At 33.8% G+C, this 21,412-nt stretch overlaps 1 protein-coding gene across 2 annotated transcripts; it reads left to right on the top strand.

Annotated features, from left to right (window-relative positions):
- Positions 1-9,020: 9,020 nt before the first annotated feature.
- Positions 9,021-21,412, top strand: LOC130640179 (pappalysin-1-like). Of its 2 annotated transcripts, XM_057447134.1 has the most exons (12): positions 9,843-9,930; positions 10,088-11,139; positions 11,611-11,756; positions 12,505-12,880; positions 13,562-13,817; positions 13,991-14,247; positions 14,588-14,751; positions 15,203-15,872; positions 16,466-16,712; positions 18,391-18,616; positions 19,185-19,385; positions 19,947-21,412. In XM_057447134.1, the coding sequence occupies exons 2-12, from the start codon at positions 10,203-10,205 to the stop codon at positions 20,295-20,297; spliced, it is 3,831 nt and encodes a 1,276-aa protein (XP_057303117.1). In that variant the 5' UTR covers positions 9,843-9,930; positions 10,088-10,202; the 3' UTR covers positions 20,298-21,412. The 2 variants fall into 2 exon arrangements, with proteins under 2 accessions (XP_057303116.1, XP_057303117.1); XM_057447133.1 differs by having other exon boundaries at positions 9,021-11,139.

Below are 21,412 nucleotides of genomic sequence, written 5' to 3'. Positions count from 1 at the left end.
CCTGCAAAAATAGGTTAATATCATGGTGAAACGCTTATTTCTAAACGAAATGTTAAAGTTTTAACAGCAATGTTTACCAACTTATATTAGGCACACTTTCCATACAAATATCACGTGCCTGCAGCGTGTTACAGTCAGATTTCAATAGAAAAAAGTTAGGCCCTATTAAAGGAGAATATGGAATTTGATCATTTTTTTGCGAAAAAGACTCGGTGGAGCACCTCATGCACTGATTCTTTTGAAATTAAAAACAATAGAAAATTCAATACATTGAAAGCGTACAGAAATGAAGTTGTTTCTCCTTCCGTATTCTTTCCTCCAAGGATAGTACTAACCGTTCAGCTAGCTTTTTAGTTGTGAGAGGTGCAAATCTTTTATATTGTCGGAGTATTCAAAGGGTTCCATATCCAGATTTCAGTGGATAGTTAACGTGATCTTTTAATGTAAGGCCACTGTCAAATTATACAATGATATTTTTTTAATATTGTTTCGAACAATGCATTGCATTGCTTAAGGCTCAGCCTTAAAAGGCCAGTATATTTCATACTGTGCGCCTTAAAGATCATTTTAAAATCATTAAACGTAACGAGAAAGGTAACAGACAATTTAAAGTAAAGTTTGCTCAATTAGCTGTTTATTTAAATAAAGTTCTGAGTGTGTCATTACTGGTAAGCTTGTGTGTCCTTCTCAAATGTGACGCAGAGACAATAATAACGCTTGTTTTACTATCAACAAAAATTATACATAGACTAGTTGACCACAGCAAACACGTTTTTTTTATAAAGGAAGCATTTAAACGGGTCGTATCATTGGCATATTTTACAGGGAGGACATGACAATGGCTTTAATAAGACAATGACGTAGCTATAGATTAAAAGATACGGGACATTTAATGGTACCTCGTGGTACACCAAAATGATTCACTAACATACTTGATAATAAATCGTCCACCTGAACATATTTCGTTTTCTATTTGAAAGATAACTGTACAAAACTTCATTTCAGCGTAAGTCAACAATTGAATATCTCGTATTTATTTTTACTAAGTCGTTACTACTAAATAATCTTTGATCATAAAAGTTTAAAATTATTCCACAAATGACCTCAAGCTTTGCCAACAAAAACAGTACATATTTTTAAAAAAATTTCTTAACAACCAACAGCCAATTTTATTTATTCCAAAAATGAATAGTTGTAATAAGTTAATCATTACGTCAATCAGGTATGCGAGGTATGTAGACTTACCTAAAAATGGCAAACACGTATGAAAACCCGTTAAAAACTTTTGTAAATAAAGAAAAATCTATCCACGTGTTTTGCCAAAATGTAAGTTCGGGTTAGCAAAAAAGGACAATCATTCTTAACCGGATCTTTCTTCTGTTGCAATAAAAAGCCGTTTTCTTCATTTTTTTTCTTTGTTATGGGACTCTAGAGGTTTTTAAGAAAGGTCTGGAGAAGAGTAATCGATTACTTTTAATAATCATTGCATTACTTTCTTGTATACATTCCATGGTATGTTTTTTATTGGTTATTTGTTCAGACGAAGGTTATTAGAAATTCTTAGCGGCAATCAGACGTAAATTAAATCCATAAATTTAATAATTAAGTATTAGTTGGCACAACATGTGGTGCTTTTTAAGCTGAATACAAATTGTAAGCTTGTTAGATTTGAACAGGTCACGAAATTTAGCATACAGCGCTTATATGTTGCTTTGACATGAATAAAAAAATATTCCTTCGACAACTAAACTGTTTGTAAGACAAAAAAGAATGTGTGTATGTTATATCTCGGTATAGTACAGTAGACATGCTCTAGCAACAGAGAAACAAAAGATGTATGTCCCTTTCCCCACTTCCTTATGTTTGCAAAAAATGTTACTATAACTAATTTTTGAATGTTTACAGCAATAATTTCGAAAACTTTAGTGCTGTCCTGAAGTATACAGCCTTTACGCAGAAAATGACTTCATACCGACCGGGAGTTTGACACCGATAAGAAAATTAAGTTTCTTAATACAACTACTGCTATACGAGTACGTCATTTTTGATACACATACGAAAACACAGATCTAATTTCGGATTGTATTGTTTACATAGAAATCATAAAACCTCGTATAGCTGTTCCATGTAATGATTGTTTTTAACTTAGTACATATATTCATTCTTAGATTAAATAGACATGTGGTTGTTTAGAAGTTTTTTTAAAGACACCTACTGCGACGAATGAAATTAATTTAAAACTCACTTATTACGTCTAACTTCTTTGTTGCTTTCTTTGGCAAAATTCCAATTGTCTACATTACTGTTAAAAAATTTAAGGTCATTGGAAAATTTTTTAACGTTTGTAAATTATTTGATGCCTAAAGTCTTTAACGCCCCTTTTTTGATCGGAAAACGGGTTAAAAGAGGGGGAAGAGATATTGTTGGGCAAAAAAGGCACTGTCCCTATAACTTCTGAACTATTATCTTCTTGTCCAGATTACTTGCCATGTTAATTATGGAACACAATAACTTTTAGTCGTTAACCCATGAAAAAACCCTGGGTTCGCCGGCCCTCAGATTTTCGTCGTATATATTTCTAGCATCACCTATTAACACGAAGCAATAAAATTACTTGCTGGAGGGAGGGGTTTGTAACAATAAAGCTAGAGCAAGCATTTTTAACAGAAAACGGCTACCATTATGGGGGTTTAATATAGAATAGTTATTATTGAGCAACTTTTCATTTTGGAATTTGTGTCACCTAAAATAGTTGGAAGAAATTATTATTACTATTATTATTCTCTGTACGTGTGTTTAACCTAACACTAATATGTAGCCTGACTGCTAAAATTGTTGGAGAGTTCTCCGTGCACAAAAAGAATACAGAACGACACAGCATACAACCAATATTACGTGTTATAACTTGGCTACCTATAAATATTTACCGACTTGACTATGTTTGCGAATATTCTCTAAATAACTATACTTTGCAATCCGCTTTGCTTTTAGAAGTAAAATACCTTTGCATTACTATGAAAGTAATAAGATAAAAATAGATGACTTTATGTTGATAAGGATACTTTTGTTTTTGCATTATGTCAATGTGTTAGAAATAGGAAATGTGAAATCAAAATCGTAAGGAATATAAGCAACGACATGCATACTTTATTGATCCTGTAAGTTGAAATTTTGAAAAGTGTAAAACTGATTTTCAAACGTACGGATATTTTTAAAAATAAGTTTAGCTTAAGTATTATTATGTTTGGGGCGTTTATCATTGATTACAAAGTAATGAGAATGACAAACTTGTACAGCAAAACATGTCAGATTCTAGGTTAGTATTTAGAAAAGATATTTTTTAATCGGTGCTGTTAATATTAGCTATACCAACCAAGAATTTTGTCTTTTAATGAGAAATTAATTTACCAATTACCAAAAAGGACACTAGGTGTTAAACAAGTGTGAAAAAAACCCCGAAAATTTATCATTATCAGCTTGCCTTAGAACGCATAAATATTCACAATTAATTTTAGGCCCTATTTGGGCCTAAATAAAAAATGATAAAAGTTGCAATAATACGATAGTTCTAAGTGAACATCATTTTAATTTTAATCTTATGACAAACGGCAATGACGTATTGACATAAAGTGTCGTTATTTACTAGAAGGAACGCAAAAGTAAACCCTTACAAACAAGTTATTTTCACACACTTATCCATTAGAATTCGTATCAAGGGTAATATTTGAAACACAAACACTTTAGCTGCCAAAGTGAAGTGTTCAGAAGTGTATTACTAATGATGTCTGAAGTAGTTATTTGATGTGCGCTGAATTGTAAATACACTTGAATAGCTTAGCGCACAATTTTCCATGAGAGTAAAGTTTGTGGGAATATTAGAGATTAAGGCTTTGGTCTTCTTAGAGTTACAGCACCCACTATTACTTTCCTGAAAGCCCAGAAGGAGTGGCTTAATGTATAATTTTTTAATAATAGGTAATATTAGGTCAGTTCTGAAGGTATTTGGACTTTGGTGCAAGAACATACTCATGTTGAAAATTGAAATAAAAGAGAAAAAGAGATGATATTGCATTACCGTACTATGATTGCTTTTGCTTTCACCAGTCAATGCTACATGTTTATTCTAGATCAAAGAATAGACTAGCTTTAAACTAGTTACTGTCTCAATTTTTTTTAAATTGTTCCGTTTTATGCATGAACTATATTATATTTCAATAACTAATTGATTGCGAAGTGTATCAGAGCAACTTTTCTTTGTAAAAATTAATCTTATTTTTCAGTTTTATTACCATTTCCAGCTAATCATAGATCCACAGTTCTTATATCTACAAATGCGCTCATTTAAATTTTACATGCCAAGGGATTCAACTTAGCTATCTCCTCAAGTAATGGGCTCGGATTTTGTCTTCGTTATTGACACTATCAAAGTTTTTAATATTACAGTACCTGTTTGATGAAATTTGTTAGCTGGAAAAGCATTTTCTGGTTAATTAGATAATTCAGTTGTATTATATAACTGAGTTATCTAATCCACCCAGAAAATGCTTCACCTATGCAACTGTATGTGAATTGAAGATAAAAGATTGCGGTTTATTCCTCTTTTAAATAGATCAACATTTATAACATAAATAGATCAACATTTTAGCAAATAAACGGCGTCTGTTAAAAAAGAAACTTGATACCAAATAAAAATAGCATTTATCCAAAGGTTCTAAAAAATATTAGCATTCGGCTAATAATTTCTTTGTATAAATTTTGTTATTGCACATGTTTTAGGAGTTTCATTAATAATGAAGTATACTATAAAAAAATACTTATTAGATATATTTCAACCTAATATTTTTAAAGTTTAATGGCTTACTTTGTATCATGACAAATGGGAGAATAGATAGCTAGTATGTCTTTACCTACCATTGTACAGACGCCCGTCAACTAACAAAATATCTGACAGAATTTAATGTTTGGAATACTATGATTAGTTAGTTATAACAGTTATTTGCGATAACTCCGAACCCTTTGTCGATAAAAACACCGGAGGAGACTAAATGTCGCTGAAGAAAGTCAAAGGGCGTCGGATAAAGTGTGGTCTGAAAACACAATACGTTATAATTGAATAACAAACCAAAGAATAAGGTACTGGAAAAATACCGTCAAAATCGAAGACAACCCAGCTGTTTTTCTTCCTCACTAGCCCTAATTCAGCATTAATCAAGCACGGAGGAAACTGAATATCGCTGGAGAAAGTCAAAGGACGCCGGATAATGTGTGTTCTGAAAGCACAATACCTTATAATTGCTTAGCAAACCAAAGAATATGGTACTGGGAAAATACCGTCAAAATCGAAGACAACCCAGCTGTTTTTCTTTCTCACTAGCCTTAATTCAGCATTAATCAAGGACGGAGGAAACTGAATATCGCTGGAGAAAGTCAAAGGACGCCGGATAATGTGTGTTCTGAAAGCACAATACCTTATAATTGCTTAACAAACCAAAGAATATGGTACTGGGAAAATACCGTCAAAATCGAAGACAACCCAGCTGTTTTTCTTTCTCACTAGCCTTAATTCAGCATTAATCAAGGACGGAGGAAACTGAATATCGCTGGAGAAAGTCAAAGGACGCCGGATAATGTGTGTTCTGAAAGCACAATACCTTATAATTGCTTAACAAACCAAGGAATATGGTACTGGGAAAATACCGTCAAAATCGATGACAACCCAGCTGTTTCTTTTTCACTAGCCTTAATCAAGCATTATTTTTCGTAAACCTCAGACGACAATTTAACAAGCTTATACAACCCGCTAAGCCGCAAGCTAAGGAAAGAGCCAATAAACTGACCTCAAAATTTACAGGCGGTTTTTTTAAATAATTATTCTGAATAGAACCTGTTATGGTTCAATTCGAAATAATTTATTTTTAATCAGTTCCTTTAAACTCATCATGTAAAGCGTGCTTAAAATCGAGCTTTTTTTTTTGGAAAAGAGAAAAATACCAAATCATAAAATTTGTTGAATCAACTCTAGATGACATAATAAGTTCTTTCTTTCATGTATTTCTCTCGTCCCTTGAAGAAAACAAAATTGGAAGTTGTGATAAAAACTTTATCCGTAAGGCTCTCCTTAAAATTTGTTATCACAGGATTGTCTATACCATGTTCCTGTTCCTGTCATTACAGCCTAAAAATAAACCATTTTGATCATTAAAAATGTACGTTTTTTGTTCATCAGATAATACAATTACAATTATTTTTCCTAATCCTTTTTTTCCGAGTTATAATTAATCTTATTAGGAATACGAATTAAAAGATGACGTTCAAGAACAATATGTTCGGTTTCAATGATTAGATAGAAGAACTTGCATCTTAGCCTATATACAACACTTATTCGGTTACCTACGTTTTTCTGAAGTTTCATGCATGTATATGTTGTTTGCGTGTAAGTGTTTCTCGGAAAAGTCTTTTCATGAAGGAGACGAAAGTTGTGCTAGATAAAAACATTAATAACTAAAACACGTATGTAATAAAATATTTTATTCTTGACGAAGCTTTTTGTTACATAGTATAATCTTCAGGTATATACAAAAATTAAAATTATCCACTTTATAAACATCATAAAAATACCATAATTATCGACATTTATCGATAATATATACGTGTCCTCTGTTATCACTTATACTAGATACTAATATGGGTCATTAGATAATTTTCGTTAGTGTTATATAGACAATCCTAAAAATTATTTCAGTCAGATAGCTGATCACATAGACACAAAAGCGATGCTAAAAATCATTTAAGATTTTTTTCAAGAAGTGGCGAAATTGTGAGTAGGTGGTAGAATTTGAAGCCTTGAATGGTTAAGACTGACGAAATTTGGACCGGTAATGTATGCTCACTGAATATCTCTATCCATAAAATTCTCAGTGCCTTTATTTATATTATTTATTTTTATACTATTTATATTGTTTATTCATCGGATTATATATATTGATGATGTTTTGTTTATGAAAAGATTTTTTTTTTTTTTTAGATATGTTGAATGTGTCTTACGTTCTTTTAAAATATACTGTACTCACAATTACAGTTTCTTTTGATTTTTAGAACTTAAAACAAGTTACTAATTATCAAAAAATTCAAAGACTTTGTCATATTAACCTTTTTCTTCCAGAAACACTATCTATTTTGAATAAGGTATTTAAATAATGATACTTTTTAGGTCAGAAAATTTTAAAAGCAATATTTATAATATTTATGCCAGAGATTGTATTTATAAGAACAAAGATCGTACACTGTACTAGAAATGAAATTGGTCAAAAAATAACACAGACATTTATTGTAAAGAACTTTAGAAAGAACTTTTTACAAAAAAACCTACAGAAATTTGCATGAAATCAGCTAGAATTATTTAACTTTCAAAGAAAGTGAATAAAGTTATCACTCAAGTCGGTAGAGTAAATAATAAATCTGTTGGTTACTATTTGAATCATCAGTAGGGTTTTGGGTCACTTAAAGTACCATTTTGGATGTTTTAATAGCTTTAGTAATTCAGCTACCCGAATCTATGTTCTTTAAAAAATCACTTAACTAGTTGCCTTCCAAAAATGAGAAAATTTGACTAGTTTGAATAAGTAAGAAACCTTTTTTACACATTCCTTCCACACCAATCTATTGCATTCAAATGACATTTAGGTATCATTATAAAAAGGAATTGGATGAAATTCGAGTATATTATTCTGGCAAATCGTAAGACTGCTTAAAAATTAACGATTTTAACGAAACAGACATTATTTTAGATGATAAATAAAATAATAAAAAGCGGTGGCATTATTTCATCATTTTTTGTATATAAATTAAAAGATTTGTTAAGAAACCTTAACCAGTCGGCCGCTCGGTTTCTGAGACAAAACCGCATACAGAAAATTGGCACTACGTGACTTAAATTTTGATAAATTCATGCCTCTGTAATGACAGGTATATATGGTACATTTAATTGTACTGTCTATATTCTTTATAGTTCAATGATGATGCAATGTTAGTACTAATGGTTTTTTTTTTGGTTGATTTGTAACATCGCGTTTTTCCTTATCCTGGAATTTTGTCTCAATGAAAGCAGCAAAAGTTTATTTAAGTTTAAATCTTCGTCCTGCTTGCGTCTCCAGACAAGAGTTTAAAAAATATAATAAGTAGGTGAAATAAATATGCCAGAAGAAAAAGAAATTTATAAACTGAAGTATATTATTACTGTAATTTAAGGTATTTCATTCCAATATAGGAATATATTATAGGAAGTTATTTTATTAAGCTTGCCCTTTTTACACCCCTTTACACAGCTTAATAATTTTGGTCACTTAAAAAGACCTTAAAACCACCACTCAACAAGCAAATTTTAAAGTAAACATAAAAATTCATCACCCAGGGTTTCTTTTCACATCTTAAAATCAGACAAATGCATACTGCAATACTGAGTAAAATAAACAAGAAATGGAAATTGAAGTTATACTACTTAAAAGTTTTCTTGTACTCGCTTGTTCAAATAATTAAATTTAGTTTATCCTATTTTTGTCAATATATCTAGTGGCAAGCAACAATTACAAGTTAAGCTTTCCTTTATTATGTAAATAAACACACGAAAATCTCTGAATTGTTTTTATTAATTAGACCTCATTAAATTAGAGTCAGAACCACTTAATATTTTTATCGAGACAACAAGATGACAGAGGCAAACATGCTTCTCTCCTGCACATTTTGTTTTAAAGTTGGACTGCAGAGAAACCTTGGTGTAATGTAAGACGTTATGGTGTTTGTAGAAGCTAACAAAGGTTTTCACACAATGCGAAACGTTCTGATATATTTTTTAAACGTTGAAGAAGACTTTTAGGAGAATACTTTATAACCGAAGTTTTCATTCATCCTGAGAAATTGGAGTTCAAACTTTAAAATCTATGATTGTGTTTACTAGTTATATAAAATTTTGCAGCAGCATTTCAGTTAAATTCTGTTTGTTTAAATTTTTTCATTTGTTTAGGATATATTAAAAGTTTAAAACCTGGATGGTGGAAGAAATAGCTATTATGCATAACCAACTCTAAAGATTTCATCATATCAAATACATTATTTAAGAAATCAATAACGGTTAAAACGACGTATTTCGTTTTAACTTATTCGGACCATTCATCGCGTAAAAAGATTTATTCTATTGGTGGTTTTTCTTTAAATGGAATAAAAATGAAACGGAGAATAATTCATAGCTATATATATAACATGCTAGGGTTTTATATCGCTTGCTCATTTTTTCTTTTGCACAGTCCAGCATGATCAAAATTTATGTTCTTTTAACGCTGATAATATATATCCAAGTCGTGACAAAGTTTTACGTTATTTTTGCAACGCGTGGTGAATCGAGTTGTATCGAGAAGAATCATAATAGATTAAGACGAGACATACGCAATGAGCATTTAAACGATCTAATGCTTGAGACAGATAACTACAGCAGTGAAACGAAAGACAATCGTTTTGCGTATTTTTCAGGTGATGAAATTATTCGTTATAACAACCTTACTTTCAACTTAGACAATTTTACAATTGAATGCTGGGTAAACCTCGAGGGAGGGCAAATCAATCAAGCACCAATTTTGGTAATCTTTAATCATTGTACCGTGTTCGACGTTGTGGCTGTTATGATCGGCGTTCATGATAGTGTAGACAAAAAAAATATGAAAGTGTTTTTCAGTTTACAGACAGAAATTGGTAAAAAGAAGACCGTTTTGGTGTCCCATGAGCCAATTAAAATTCATACATGGGTCCACGTGGCAGCAGTGTATGATGGGAAACGCATGGAGTTATATATTAATCAAGCCAAAGTTGGTGCGAGTCATGGGCAAAGTGGACCATTTTTATCAAATATATTTCATAAATGCACATCACTTGAAGTCGGAGGTACGTCTCTCAAACACACTTCATTTCGTGGCAGTGTTGATAAGTTAGGGGTTTGGAATGTAGCTAAGACACATGAAGATATTTTTCGTAGTGTTAGAACAGATAAAAATAAACAAAATACCCAAAACCTTTTGTTGTATGAAGATTTTATGTTTAGTAACAGTAACGAGACAGATTATTACGGCGTTACCGGAAAATTACCGAAGTTGTTAGTGAATAAATTTACGGAAGACGTTCATAATATCGAAGTTCAGGTTCCAGAATGTGGCGAAATGATATGTGATAACCCGGAAATAATTCGTAATTACGCCGGACATCCCGATTTATTTTTAAAACGGAAAACGTTACGGTATCGAATTATAAATATCGCAAATGACGACGGTAGCGATCCTATTTTATCGAGACAAGAAATCTCGCAAAAACACTTGGAGATTAATAAAGTGTTTGAACGTTATAACATCACTTGGAAAGGATCTTCCCACCTGGTTAGAAATACGAAACTTCGTAACAAAACTGTTGTTCTCAAATGTTACGCTTATTGCGAGAACGAACGAGACCAGTGCAAAATAAAGACAGAGGAGCCAGATTGTGCTTTAAAATGCAACACAAGTACTCAACTTAGAAACAACGTATGTAATCGGGAGTGCAATAAAATTTTAAGGACTGGTAACAAATCAGATGATTGGGATGGAGGCGATTGCTGCAACCCACTGGCTAGAAACACAAACATATCCGAAACTTGTTTTGATAAATCGTCACCCAACAGAGCCTTTATAACAGAGAGAGAATTAAAAGAAGAGATTAATTTATCCAACAAACAGTATTTAAATTTGATTCCTGTCAAACTCCGAGAAGACATGCTGGGAAAAGCAACTTTTCCCTGGCTACAAGACGTTTACGGCTTAATGGGGGGTATAACTATGAATTTTAAAAACTTCAGATCTTCTCCACAGGGTGCAGTAAACGATATTATTCATGAAATAGGGCACGTCTTGGGTTTATGGCATGTACACAAGGGAGTGAGTGAATTACGTTGTGACGACGCATGCGCTGAAAGAAAACCTTCAATGGTACATGGGGACTTGTGTGAAGATACGAACCCGACACCTACTAACTTGTTTTGTAGAGATGAAGTTATTAGTGAGTCTAAATGTGGCAATCAAAAGTATAAAAATACTCCATACCGAAACTTTATGGGGTATACCAAAGGTATGCAAACCTTTTTAAAAATTTCACAATTTAGTTTTTATTTTTAAATTCCTGGTTTAAAACAATATGGCAAAAAGTGTACTATGGTTATGTTTGACATAGTGTCATACAAGGCTGTAAATCAGCGAATTTTTTGTTAATTACCTTTGATATTGTTTAAAACAATTTTGTATTATATGGACTTGTTTAGAACAGGAATATAAATATAAGAACTAAATTCTTTACTAGCGCAGTAGGAATGGTTTGGGATCAACAGATGAGCGCCCTACTCAAAAATCATCATAAGTGATGTTATTTTAGATATTCGACATATGGTAAACAAAAACAGATGTGTTGTTAAATGTCTCATTTATAAAATTTAGGAAAGGCATTTACAGTATCGGGTTCGGCTTGGGATGCAGGTTATCATTTAAACTCAGTTTCCAACACATATGAAATCAACCCAAAGCTGTGAAAATATCTTCTTTTTAGGGTTATGTCCAAACCAGTTCACGCTTCAACAACAAGCTAGAATGCATTGCTATATTGATCTTATGTACCAACAATGGGGAGTCGACACAAACGAACCTTCTATAATACCGCTTCAACCGCGTGTTTTAAATTCAAGTCCTACTCAGGTAATTTATGATTTTACATTTTATGCTTTTATATTTTGCATCCCTGATTTTCCATGAACAAGCCAGATGGTGACCTTGTAATAAAGCGTTCTCTGCCAGTATTGAAGGCTGTGTGTTTAATCCTCGGCCAAGTCGTACCAGAAGCTATAAAAATGCGAATAATTCCTTTTAGCTTAGAGCGTTCAGCATGGAAATAGAATTAATATGTTACGCTGTTGTCTGACAGGGCGATTGCTGCGCTTACACGGCTTTCGTAGCTCTAATGGGAGCATGAAATGCACTGGACTCCTATTCGAAAAACCCTCATTGGTAACATCCAACGCATAATGTCTTTGACATCTGTTAACAAGAGAACGCTATGTTTTTTTTAGTTAATTAAATTACGTATTCTAATTAAAAAAAAAATTGAAGCCTGGAATAACGCTAAAAAGATTAAGATAAAAAGCTTATTAACTTTTAATTTCTAATTAAATTTTTTTTTTCGAAAAGAACATTTTTTTATATTGTCATCGGTATAAAAGTTAGCCGAAAGTTTGAGGTCACATATTATATTACGCATGCGCAGCCTAACTTAAAAAACAATAAAGTATTCTTAATTTCTCTGGTTTTCTATAGTTCTAAAATATTTTCCACAATGCTATTTCAAAATGGAACCTATATTTTATTTATTACAATACTGCATCCCTGACTACTATATGCCCATAGGAAGGTGATGATGAAGTTACTTCTGAGTTTTATTTACTTATAGGTGCAATTAACATGGATGCCACCAATAGGTTTTGGAAACGAATATGTCAAACATGGGTGCCATAGATGTAATCCTAGTGAAAACACATTAAAGCAATATGCCTCTCACGCTTACTCACCACAGGACATCACTCAACCTAATTACAGGTCAGGTAAAGCCGTGGGGCCACCAGATGTTGTGGATACTTGCACAATTGCAGAGACAACCCAAGCCTGGTCTCCAGTGAATGGATGTGGTACAAAAGATTGCATGTTAGAGGTTTCGTTTGAAAAGATAGTTGTAGCGACTGGTATTAAAATATGGGTGACGTATAACTCAAAAGACTCGATTAAAGACATACAACTCGTTCATCCAGACACGACATCCACTTCCCTAGGTGACACTATATTTCATCTTTTTTATGTTTGTGTGTAATCCTGTACGACTTTTTTATATTTATTATACTCTAGTTAAGGCCTAAATTCCCTTCGTTCCCTTTTCCCGTGTGTAGGTATGTCTAATCTAGGACGTACCAAGAAAAGGAATTCTGTAAAGAAGATATACTAACCCTAAGACACCGCAGTAATTTTTAAAAACACTCGAAATTTCCATTGTTTTTCGTTGACAATTTCTTTAAAATTGATTTCTGGCCAAATGCTACCGCAACCTAAGCGAACCAGAACACTGACAGGTGGCAACGTAATAACGGCTCAGGGGCCACAAGACCCTGGGGACGAGGTTGTGACAGGTGACAGGTGGCATATTTAGTTCTCATCGATATGGAGCTCTATTTTAATATGTCAAATTTGAGTGATTATGAGTTATAGCCAATAGACGACATGTCGGCATTTCCCTCTTACGAGTTTCTTTATAGTAACACTTCCTAAGAAAAAAGTTAGACTAAATTTTGTTTGGTTTATTTCATTTAAAACTCGAGAGAAACATTGTTACACCAAAGAAAATATGAGAAAGAGCTGTTCGCCGTTAGTATGAAGTAATAGGTCCTGGGCACAAGTTAGGAAAGTGTTTACGCGGGAAACCATACTTTATTATTTACTTATTTTTTTTAAACCGCTAGGTCCAGCATCAACACAATGTAACGTACCATATTCCAAACAGATAACGTCTTTGAAACTTATCGCAAAAGTGAGAATATACTTGTTGACGTCAACGGATAACATTGCAGCTATCGATGCCGTACAATTAACATCCGTGAAAGAGCATGTGTATTGCAAAAAATGTCGTAAATTAAGAATTGGATATAATGTCTACCGATCACCAGGATTCGCAGATTCGCAGTTCAAGAGAGTTACTGGTGTGAGGTTTAGAGATAAGTAAGTCAAATATTGCTTCGCTGCCTATAGTTTTATTATTATATGTCGGATTTGTACAACCTCGTTTCCAGGTAAGTTCACCTAAAGGTAGCCGTTTCAGTGTCAGAAAAGATAAAAGAAGTCCCAGGGACGAGGCTGAAGTTTTTATAGTGTTTATATATATATATTTTTAGTGAAATCGTACGCGAAAAGAAATATCAGTACCAAATTCAAGTACAATCGGGGAAATATAAAAGCTCCCTCTCCCTCCCTTTGTTGTTTGAGTTAACATCTGGTTATTGTGGAGATGGTGTTGTTGAAAAATCACTTGGCGAGGAGTGCGACGATGCAAACGTTAGAAATGGGGACGGATGCAGTATCAGCTGTAAGATGGAAGCCGTGTTTAACTGTCAGCATGAACCGAGTCTGTGCTACAAATATGATCAGGACGGTAGGATAGAGTATTTTCTTAGTTCTATTAAACTTAATTATTCAAGGTTAAACCTTCACACTCCTCAAATTGTGAAATAACGTCTTGGGAACTAAATTGTTACATTACTTCCAAGGAACTAACTTGCAACATTACTGTCTAGAAACTAAATTGTAAAGGCAATTCCTGGGAAGTAAACTGTTACATTAAATTCCTGGGAACTAACTTGCAACAGTTCCCAGGAATTTCTAACTTGTAACAGTAATTCCTGGGAACTAACTTTTAGCAGTAATTCCTGGGAACTAACTTGTCACAACCACGAATTCAAAGTGCTTTGTAATGTATTGGTTCACTGTTCTAGGTATTTGCGAACACTTCGAGAAAGGAAAGAGTAATCATGATTGTGGATTCTACGCACCGTTTGGATTTACAGACCAATGGGCGAGCAGAGTAATTGGTCAAAAAGGACAATCCGATTTCACGTGTCCAGAGACTGTCATTGAAGGAAAGCCATGCTTAAACTTGGTTCGTGTTAAATGAATATATTGAACTTTGTTTTGTACTTCTCTGTTTAAACTTTGATTTGCACTCCTCCGTTGGGATTATAAGTCTAAAACTGTTTCTGTTCTAATCTAATATTGCGACCTAAAATAATCTTCTTGTTTTCTGCGTGCAAGAATAAATTACATTTGTCTAATTTCGCTATTGCCTCTTTGCTACAAGGGCATGTTTACACTTAGACTTATGCTAACAGTAATAACAATACCTCTTTCTCTCAATAGGGCCTCTAAAGGCTCGTTTCCATTTGACTGCATTTTCTGCTAAAGCCTAAAAAATCTCATAAGTGCTTTTTTTGTTACCGCGTGTGTAATCGCGCTGTTAAGGAAATTGCAGTTAAATAGAAACAAGCCTTAATGTAAAATAATTGAATAAATAGGGAAAAATATAGTTTGATAGCATTGTATGCATTTTTCAGAAATGCGTTTCTTCATTCGAAGAAATAAATACAAAAAAAGCTTGGAGACCATGCGTTAAAACAGGACTGACCGATTACTGGATCGAAGCTTCATACAAAAACGAAGTTATTGCAGCAGCAGTGATCATTTACTTAGCTTCCGATGGCAAAGCGTATGAAAGCCAGCGTAACACATGGATTGAGATAGAATTAAAGGATACAACTGGAGCATATCACAAAGCTACAAACAAAGAGACGTCCGTCAGTTGCAAAAATAACCCGATGTCGGTGCATGTAATGCACGACATGACGCAACCTGTTTTTAAGACTGTGGGCGTTCGTATTAAATTCAATGCAAGTGCCGCTAGTATCGGTATATCCGGAATAGCTTTAAGGACGGCAGACACCCAGTACTATCATAAATGCAAACACAATGAATTGTATGATCCCCGAACAAAGAAATGTCGATTATATAATTCGGAAGTTCTAGCGTGCGCCCCGTTTAAAATGGCGCATGCTAAACTAAATTGTACTGGAAATAACGACGGTGATCATTGTTACGTCACCTGTCACCATGGTTACTTACCACGAGACAATTTTAAAGCTCATTGCGATGCTGGAAAATGGATGAAGGGATCGACGTGTACTCCAGTGGATTGTGGGATACCTAATTTACGACATGCTATTGCTAGTAGGTGCTTATAAATAATTTTTTATTAACATACCCATAAAATACCCATAATACTACAATGCTCTATTTTAGCTAGATTGACTAGCAGGTTACCGCCAATGACCAAATAAACGCCCTGGGCATTTACTTAAATCAATGAATCTTACGCTAGGTTTTAATTCTGACAGGAGCGATTTTTATAAGGTGCATGTCAAGATATACTCTGACATTTCCGGTAACCAAATTAACTGTCAGATGAGGGTATAATTTTTAGGTAGGTCGTCGTGCGTGGAAGCTCCCTTTACCATGTAAACACATGACCTTAAGATCTTTGATTTGCAAATACAGATAGACTAAAAATAACCACTGGAATGTATGGCATTCTTTTTGTCGCGTCTAGCAATAAACAATAATAAAAATTATTACATTCTGCTTATCAGTTCTGATTAGGAGTGATGTTTTTAAGGGCAGGGGTTGTTTTAAAGGTTGGGGTGGGTAGGGTAATATGTTGGGGAGGGGGCTTTCAATGGAAACATATTCTACGCACTAATTATTAGGAGGTTTTCGTATTAACAAGACACAGAAAATAAAAACAGTGTGTATTGTTTTTGTAGGTTGCTTAGGAACTACCTATGGTCACACTTGCTCATATAAATGCCAATCGAACGCAAAACTGGCAGGTTCAGATACAAACTTATTATGTCAAGCAGATGGTACTTGGAGAAAGTCAAATGCCCATTGTTACGTGACTTGCTCGAAACCAACTCATGTGAAAGACAGCTTGTTATATACATCTGATTCCATTGCCAACGAGTGCAGTGAAACAGATACTGAAGAGTTCCAGATGGGTACTAGATGCAGGTAATAGGCTCTTTAGAATGTTTATACGGCAACTGTTCGTGGGAGTATCAATTTATCAAAATTTCATTTTTGTCTTTTTGCGTCCTAAAGGCGTTAAGTTAAATTGGCTCTTAGACAAACACGGAATTTTAATTTGTCTATTTTTTTGCACCCAATTAGATACACACTTCTTTAAAACAATCGCTCAGTAAATCTTAAGATTAGATTGGTAGATTAATTCAAAATCTATTTGTTGGCTTTGTGTCAGCATCCATCAAAGATAATGCATAAGAATAATTAAATCACAGTGGCACGCGCCGAAACCATAGCAATGTCAACCATATTTGATGAAATCCTATTGGGTGATTATGAAAGATTAATTGTTCTAATGAAAAAATTACAAGATGGCGCGTTTCTGCATAGATTCTTAATCGTGGTTATCAGCGGTATTTTATCCTGATAATGGATAAACAGAGATGTCCTGTGACGTCGCAAGAAAGTGAAAACACCTTAATTCTTGTATCTCTACCTAAATCAATGACAAAACATCAAAGTTTAATACTTGTGTCAAAGGTATCGCATTTTAGCCCGTGTATAAGAAGGCTTGCCGTATGGATAAGCAGTTATGTTAACCGGGAGTCAGATTAAGCGAGACTATAAACAGGTTTGCCTCGTTTACTCTGAACCTTAAAAAACGTAACATAATATTATTTTAATGAAAATGGAAAAATTGTGCAACCTAGCTTCATTCGTTCGAGTTAGTAATATCCATGATTAGGGAACAACCAGTGGTTTTAATAAACCAAAGTGCAATTTGTGAAGTATTTTCAAGTGACCAAAACAATTTCGGTATGACATCAAACGTGCTGATTATTTCTAGGGGTTAAGCTTAATAAAAAATGCATTTTATACGTCCAATTAAAAATATAAACTGCATCGTAGGTAGTTGTTTCATTAAGTTTTGCGAAATTATTTTGATTTATTTTATTCCAACCTCGTCCACAGGGCATTTTGTTTTAATAACAGTTTATGGGCCAAGAAACCCTGGGGACAAGGATGATTTTAATCTTAACAGTTAATGGAACTTCCATGGCATATCTTTGAAGTAAAACGTTTGAAGAGTTTAAACTTAATTCAGTTCGTTGGCAGGACAGAATCCTGAAAAAATATGAGGTTTCTGGTAATAGGTTTCTGTAAAACAAGTTAAAACAAAATTTGAAAACAAAAACTTCGTACTAATATAAAATGGTAATTACACACACTCGTTTTTATACACACTGGTGGAGAGTAAGGTATTCTTTACATGAGGTTTCATTTAGGGCGGGGGGGGCGCTATATTAAAATATCGGTATAATTTTATGAATACCTGATTTCGGACGAAATGAAACACTCTTCATGTGAACCCGACTTACCCAGAATGAAACCATTGTGCATATTTACAAAATTACACAAAGTCTCAGCGCATGTGTAGTTTGCACAACTCCGAAATAAAAAAACTTCATATTTAATAGCAATTTGAGATTTTATGTCGAGTCAATCCTAAGGCCCCTTCCTTAGACTTATTATAAAATATTTACTACAAATACGTAAACAGCTTATAAACATATCCAGGCTAAGATTCATTAGAAATAATATTAGCATATGTAACTTCTCTTCAAGCAAGTTAAAACATTTACAAAGATTTCGATTATTTATGCAGGTATCGATGCAATCCTGGCCATCGACCAGTGCGCTACAAAGTCGGCACGGTTAGTGGAGGAAACACTGTAAATATATTATGTAATGACATTGGAGAATGGAAGCAAGATGGATATTGTGAGAAGATTACCTGTCCATCATTGTCTACAATGAATCGATATATGTATAAATGTACTGACGAGAATCGCTTTCAAAGTGTTTGCAGTACGACTTGTCTTGGAACAAAGGTATTGTTTTGATCATATAAAATTAGCCCAGGTTATTGTTGAGTTAGTATAAAATCATCCCCGGGTATTTTAAAACTTTTAGCTAGGTCGCAGAAAGCTGTGCCTTGGCTATCCGAAAATGCTAATTCTGCCGATTTAAAATCCTCAACAAAAACGTTCTTAACATTTCCAACCTCATCACCAGTCCGAGAAAGAAAAATTCCTTGTGATGAGGTTAAAACTTTTGTTAAAAATAGTACTTATTGGAATAAGTAGTATTTTTAGAAAAATATTTTTTTACAGCTGAACTCAAGCATATGCACGAATTATTTCTGCCTAGTTATGCAACTTACGAGACGTTGTTTTTAAGAGAAGGGAAGAGAGCTCTGTGGAGAAGGCTGGTGTTTTTAACGCTCTTAACCACAGCGGCTCTAAACATAAATAAAAGAGTTATTTATATTAAGATGGTAGCTGCCATTGGTAAATTACCGTGGGTTTCCCACGTGCTTGCGACTAGTATATCTTAATGCTCATACCTCGAGTTTGACTGGCATAAATAATGATATCCGACTCTTAACATTTCTTCTAGAAACTTCCTTACAAAGTAACATGCAAGCACAATGGACAATGGTCTTCGACATTTGATTTCTGTGGCAGTAAAGGTCGATGCTCTAATTTTCCATCCGTTCATGGTTTGGATACAACTGCTTGTAAAGATTTTACAATTGGATCAGTTTGTCGACCTCAGTGTATGAAAAGAGTGAATGTTATACCAGATATTGTAATTAAGGTATGACTATATTTTAATTGCGTCTAATTTTGAACAAATTGGTGGCGTCACACAAAGTCGCGTTAAAAAAGTTTGTCCAATAGCTTCATGGCATCATGTATTCAGTCAATGAAGAAAAGGACTTGAATGTTAAAAATAACCCTTAAAATTTTTAAACGTAGTTCGTAATAAGAACATAGAGTATAGAAGCATAGTTTTGCTTCTTTGATTGCGTATTGATTGATTGATTTTCTTATTCATTCTTTCATTACTCATTTATTTGCGTAGAGTTAATTACACCCTTATATAGCGTGACCACCCTCGTCCTCAGGTTTTTTTGTCTTTCATCTCTCATGTCGAAAAGGTGATAGCGTGGTAAAACATTTCCTGATCTCTCTTTGTTCGCGAAAGTAAAAAAGAGACTTGCTGCTAACGTTCTGCACCTGTTGCAAAACTTAGAGTCCTGGTACGCAAGTTGTGAGAGGAAAAATAAAACAAAGATTAATTCTAGCAAAGTTTTCAGCCTTCCAAGCTATTCAGTGTAAAAAGCGTGCATATTTTTACAATTTTCTCTGTATGCAGGGAAAAGAGGATGCGAAAGAAGTGGTTTTGTACTGTATGCCGAACAAAGAATGGAAACCCAGGCTAACAGAGCTAGCTTGTTTAAATCCTTGTAAAGACTATGAGCTCAATGACGGTATGTGTGATTGCCATAACAACAACAAACATTGCAGGTATGATGGCGGAGATTGCTGCAAGAAAGATTTGGACGATGAGGTATATTACTGGTCTGACCCGTGTCCGTGTATCGATAAGAAAGCGTTAACTAATTTAGAAAAGTTAAAACAAAAATCAACAAGGGAAAAGAGTCGCGTGGACGCGTACCAACAGGATCGTGAAGAGACTGGTGATGCGATGGAGAGTGACTGCTAGCGTAACGATAACAAAAATAAAAACGAAAATTTTGTTTTGTGTGTCTTTTTTGTTCCTTTATTTCTATTTCAAAGCACTACCAGAGAATTTTATCAGATGTTTATTGTTTTCCCTCTGTTTCGTTTAAACCTTATTTCCATTTCTTTGCAGGAAACTTCTATTTCCCAATGTCTCAAGATTGTTAACAAGAATTTTATTTTTGTTTTCGATTGTTCGTTTGTTTGTTTTTTGTTGTTTGTTATTGTACAAAATGTGAAATTTCATGCAGTTTTTTTTCTGTTTTTCTTTATAAAGTTTTGTGGCCAAATTTCTTAAGATAGTTTGTGCTAATCTTAGGCTACGGAGATAAACAGAAATGGTTTTCTTTTACATTCGCAACACGTCCTTTTTTTATTTTTCTATCGCTCTGTTTAATGCCTCTTTTTATCGTATATTTAAGTGTAGTAAACGAGGCAAAAACGTAGTATTAATGACGTATTGATGTTCTATTTATAGTTAGGTATGTTATAACATCAATTTTTTTAAACGTAGAATAACAAAAGACATTTATTTTAACAAGTATCAAAACACAAATATACAAAAACAAAACACTAAAAAATCGCCATTGTTTGTTTGTTGTGAATGTCCTGGCTGAACAATCTCGTCCCAGGGTTTTGTTGGCCCTGAGCCGTTATTACGGATGACCAACATCGCCGCTATCTATTTCATCAACAAGGCAAAACACTCTGGGAACAAGGTTGCTGACTGAGTATTAGAGACTGAAAAGTAAGTTTGATTGTGGGAAATAACAGACGTTATGACCATTGCAAACTAAATATAAACAATGTTAAAAATAAAACCTGTTAAAAGCAAATTAAGAAATCGGTTCATCGCTACATAAAATTTTCACTGGTACATATCTACCATCTTGTTTTTTCTTTATTCCTTGATTGTCCAATGAATTTTATTTAAAAACTAGTCGTTAGCCCGTGGAAAAATCCACGGGTTCGCCCGTGCTTTTTATACCGCATTGCGTGCGTCTGGCTACTTTCGTAGCTAAGCTACCATTTTGCGTGACGGACAGACGTATACCGGTATTATAATATAGATGAAAACATTGTAAACATTACTGAAAT

This window comes from Hydractinia symbiolongicarpus, chromosome 1 (genome assembly GCF_029227915.1).
Source record: "Hydractinia symbiolongicarpus strain clone_291-10 chromosome 1, HSymV2.1, whole genome shotgun sequence".
Lineage (NCBI taxonomy): Eukaryota > Metazoa > Cnidaria > Hydrozoa > Anthoathecata > Hydractiniidae > Hydractinia > Hydractinia symbiolongicarpus.
Note: the sequence above shows the minus strand (reverse complement) of the source record. Positions and strands in the feature narration are given on the sequence as shown.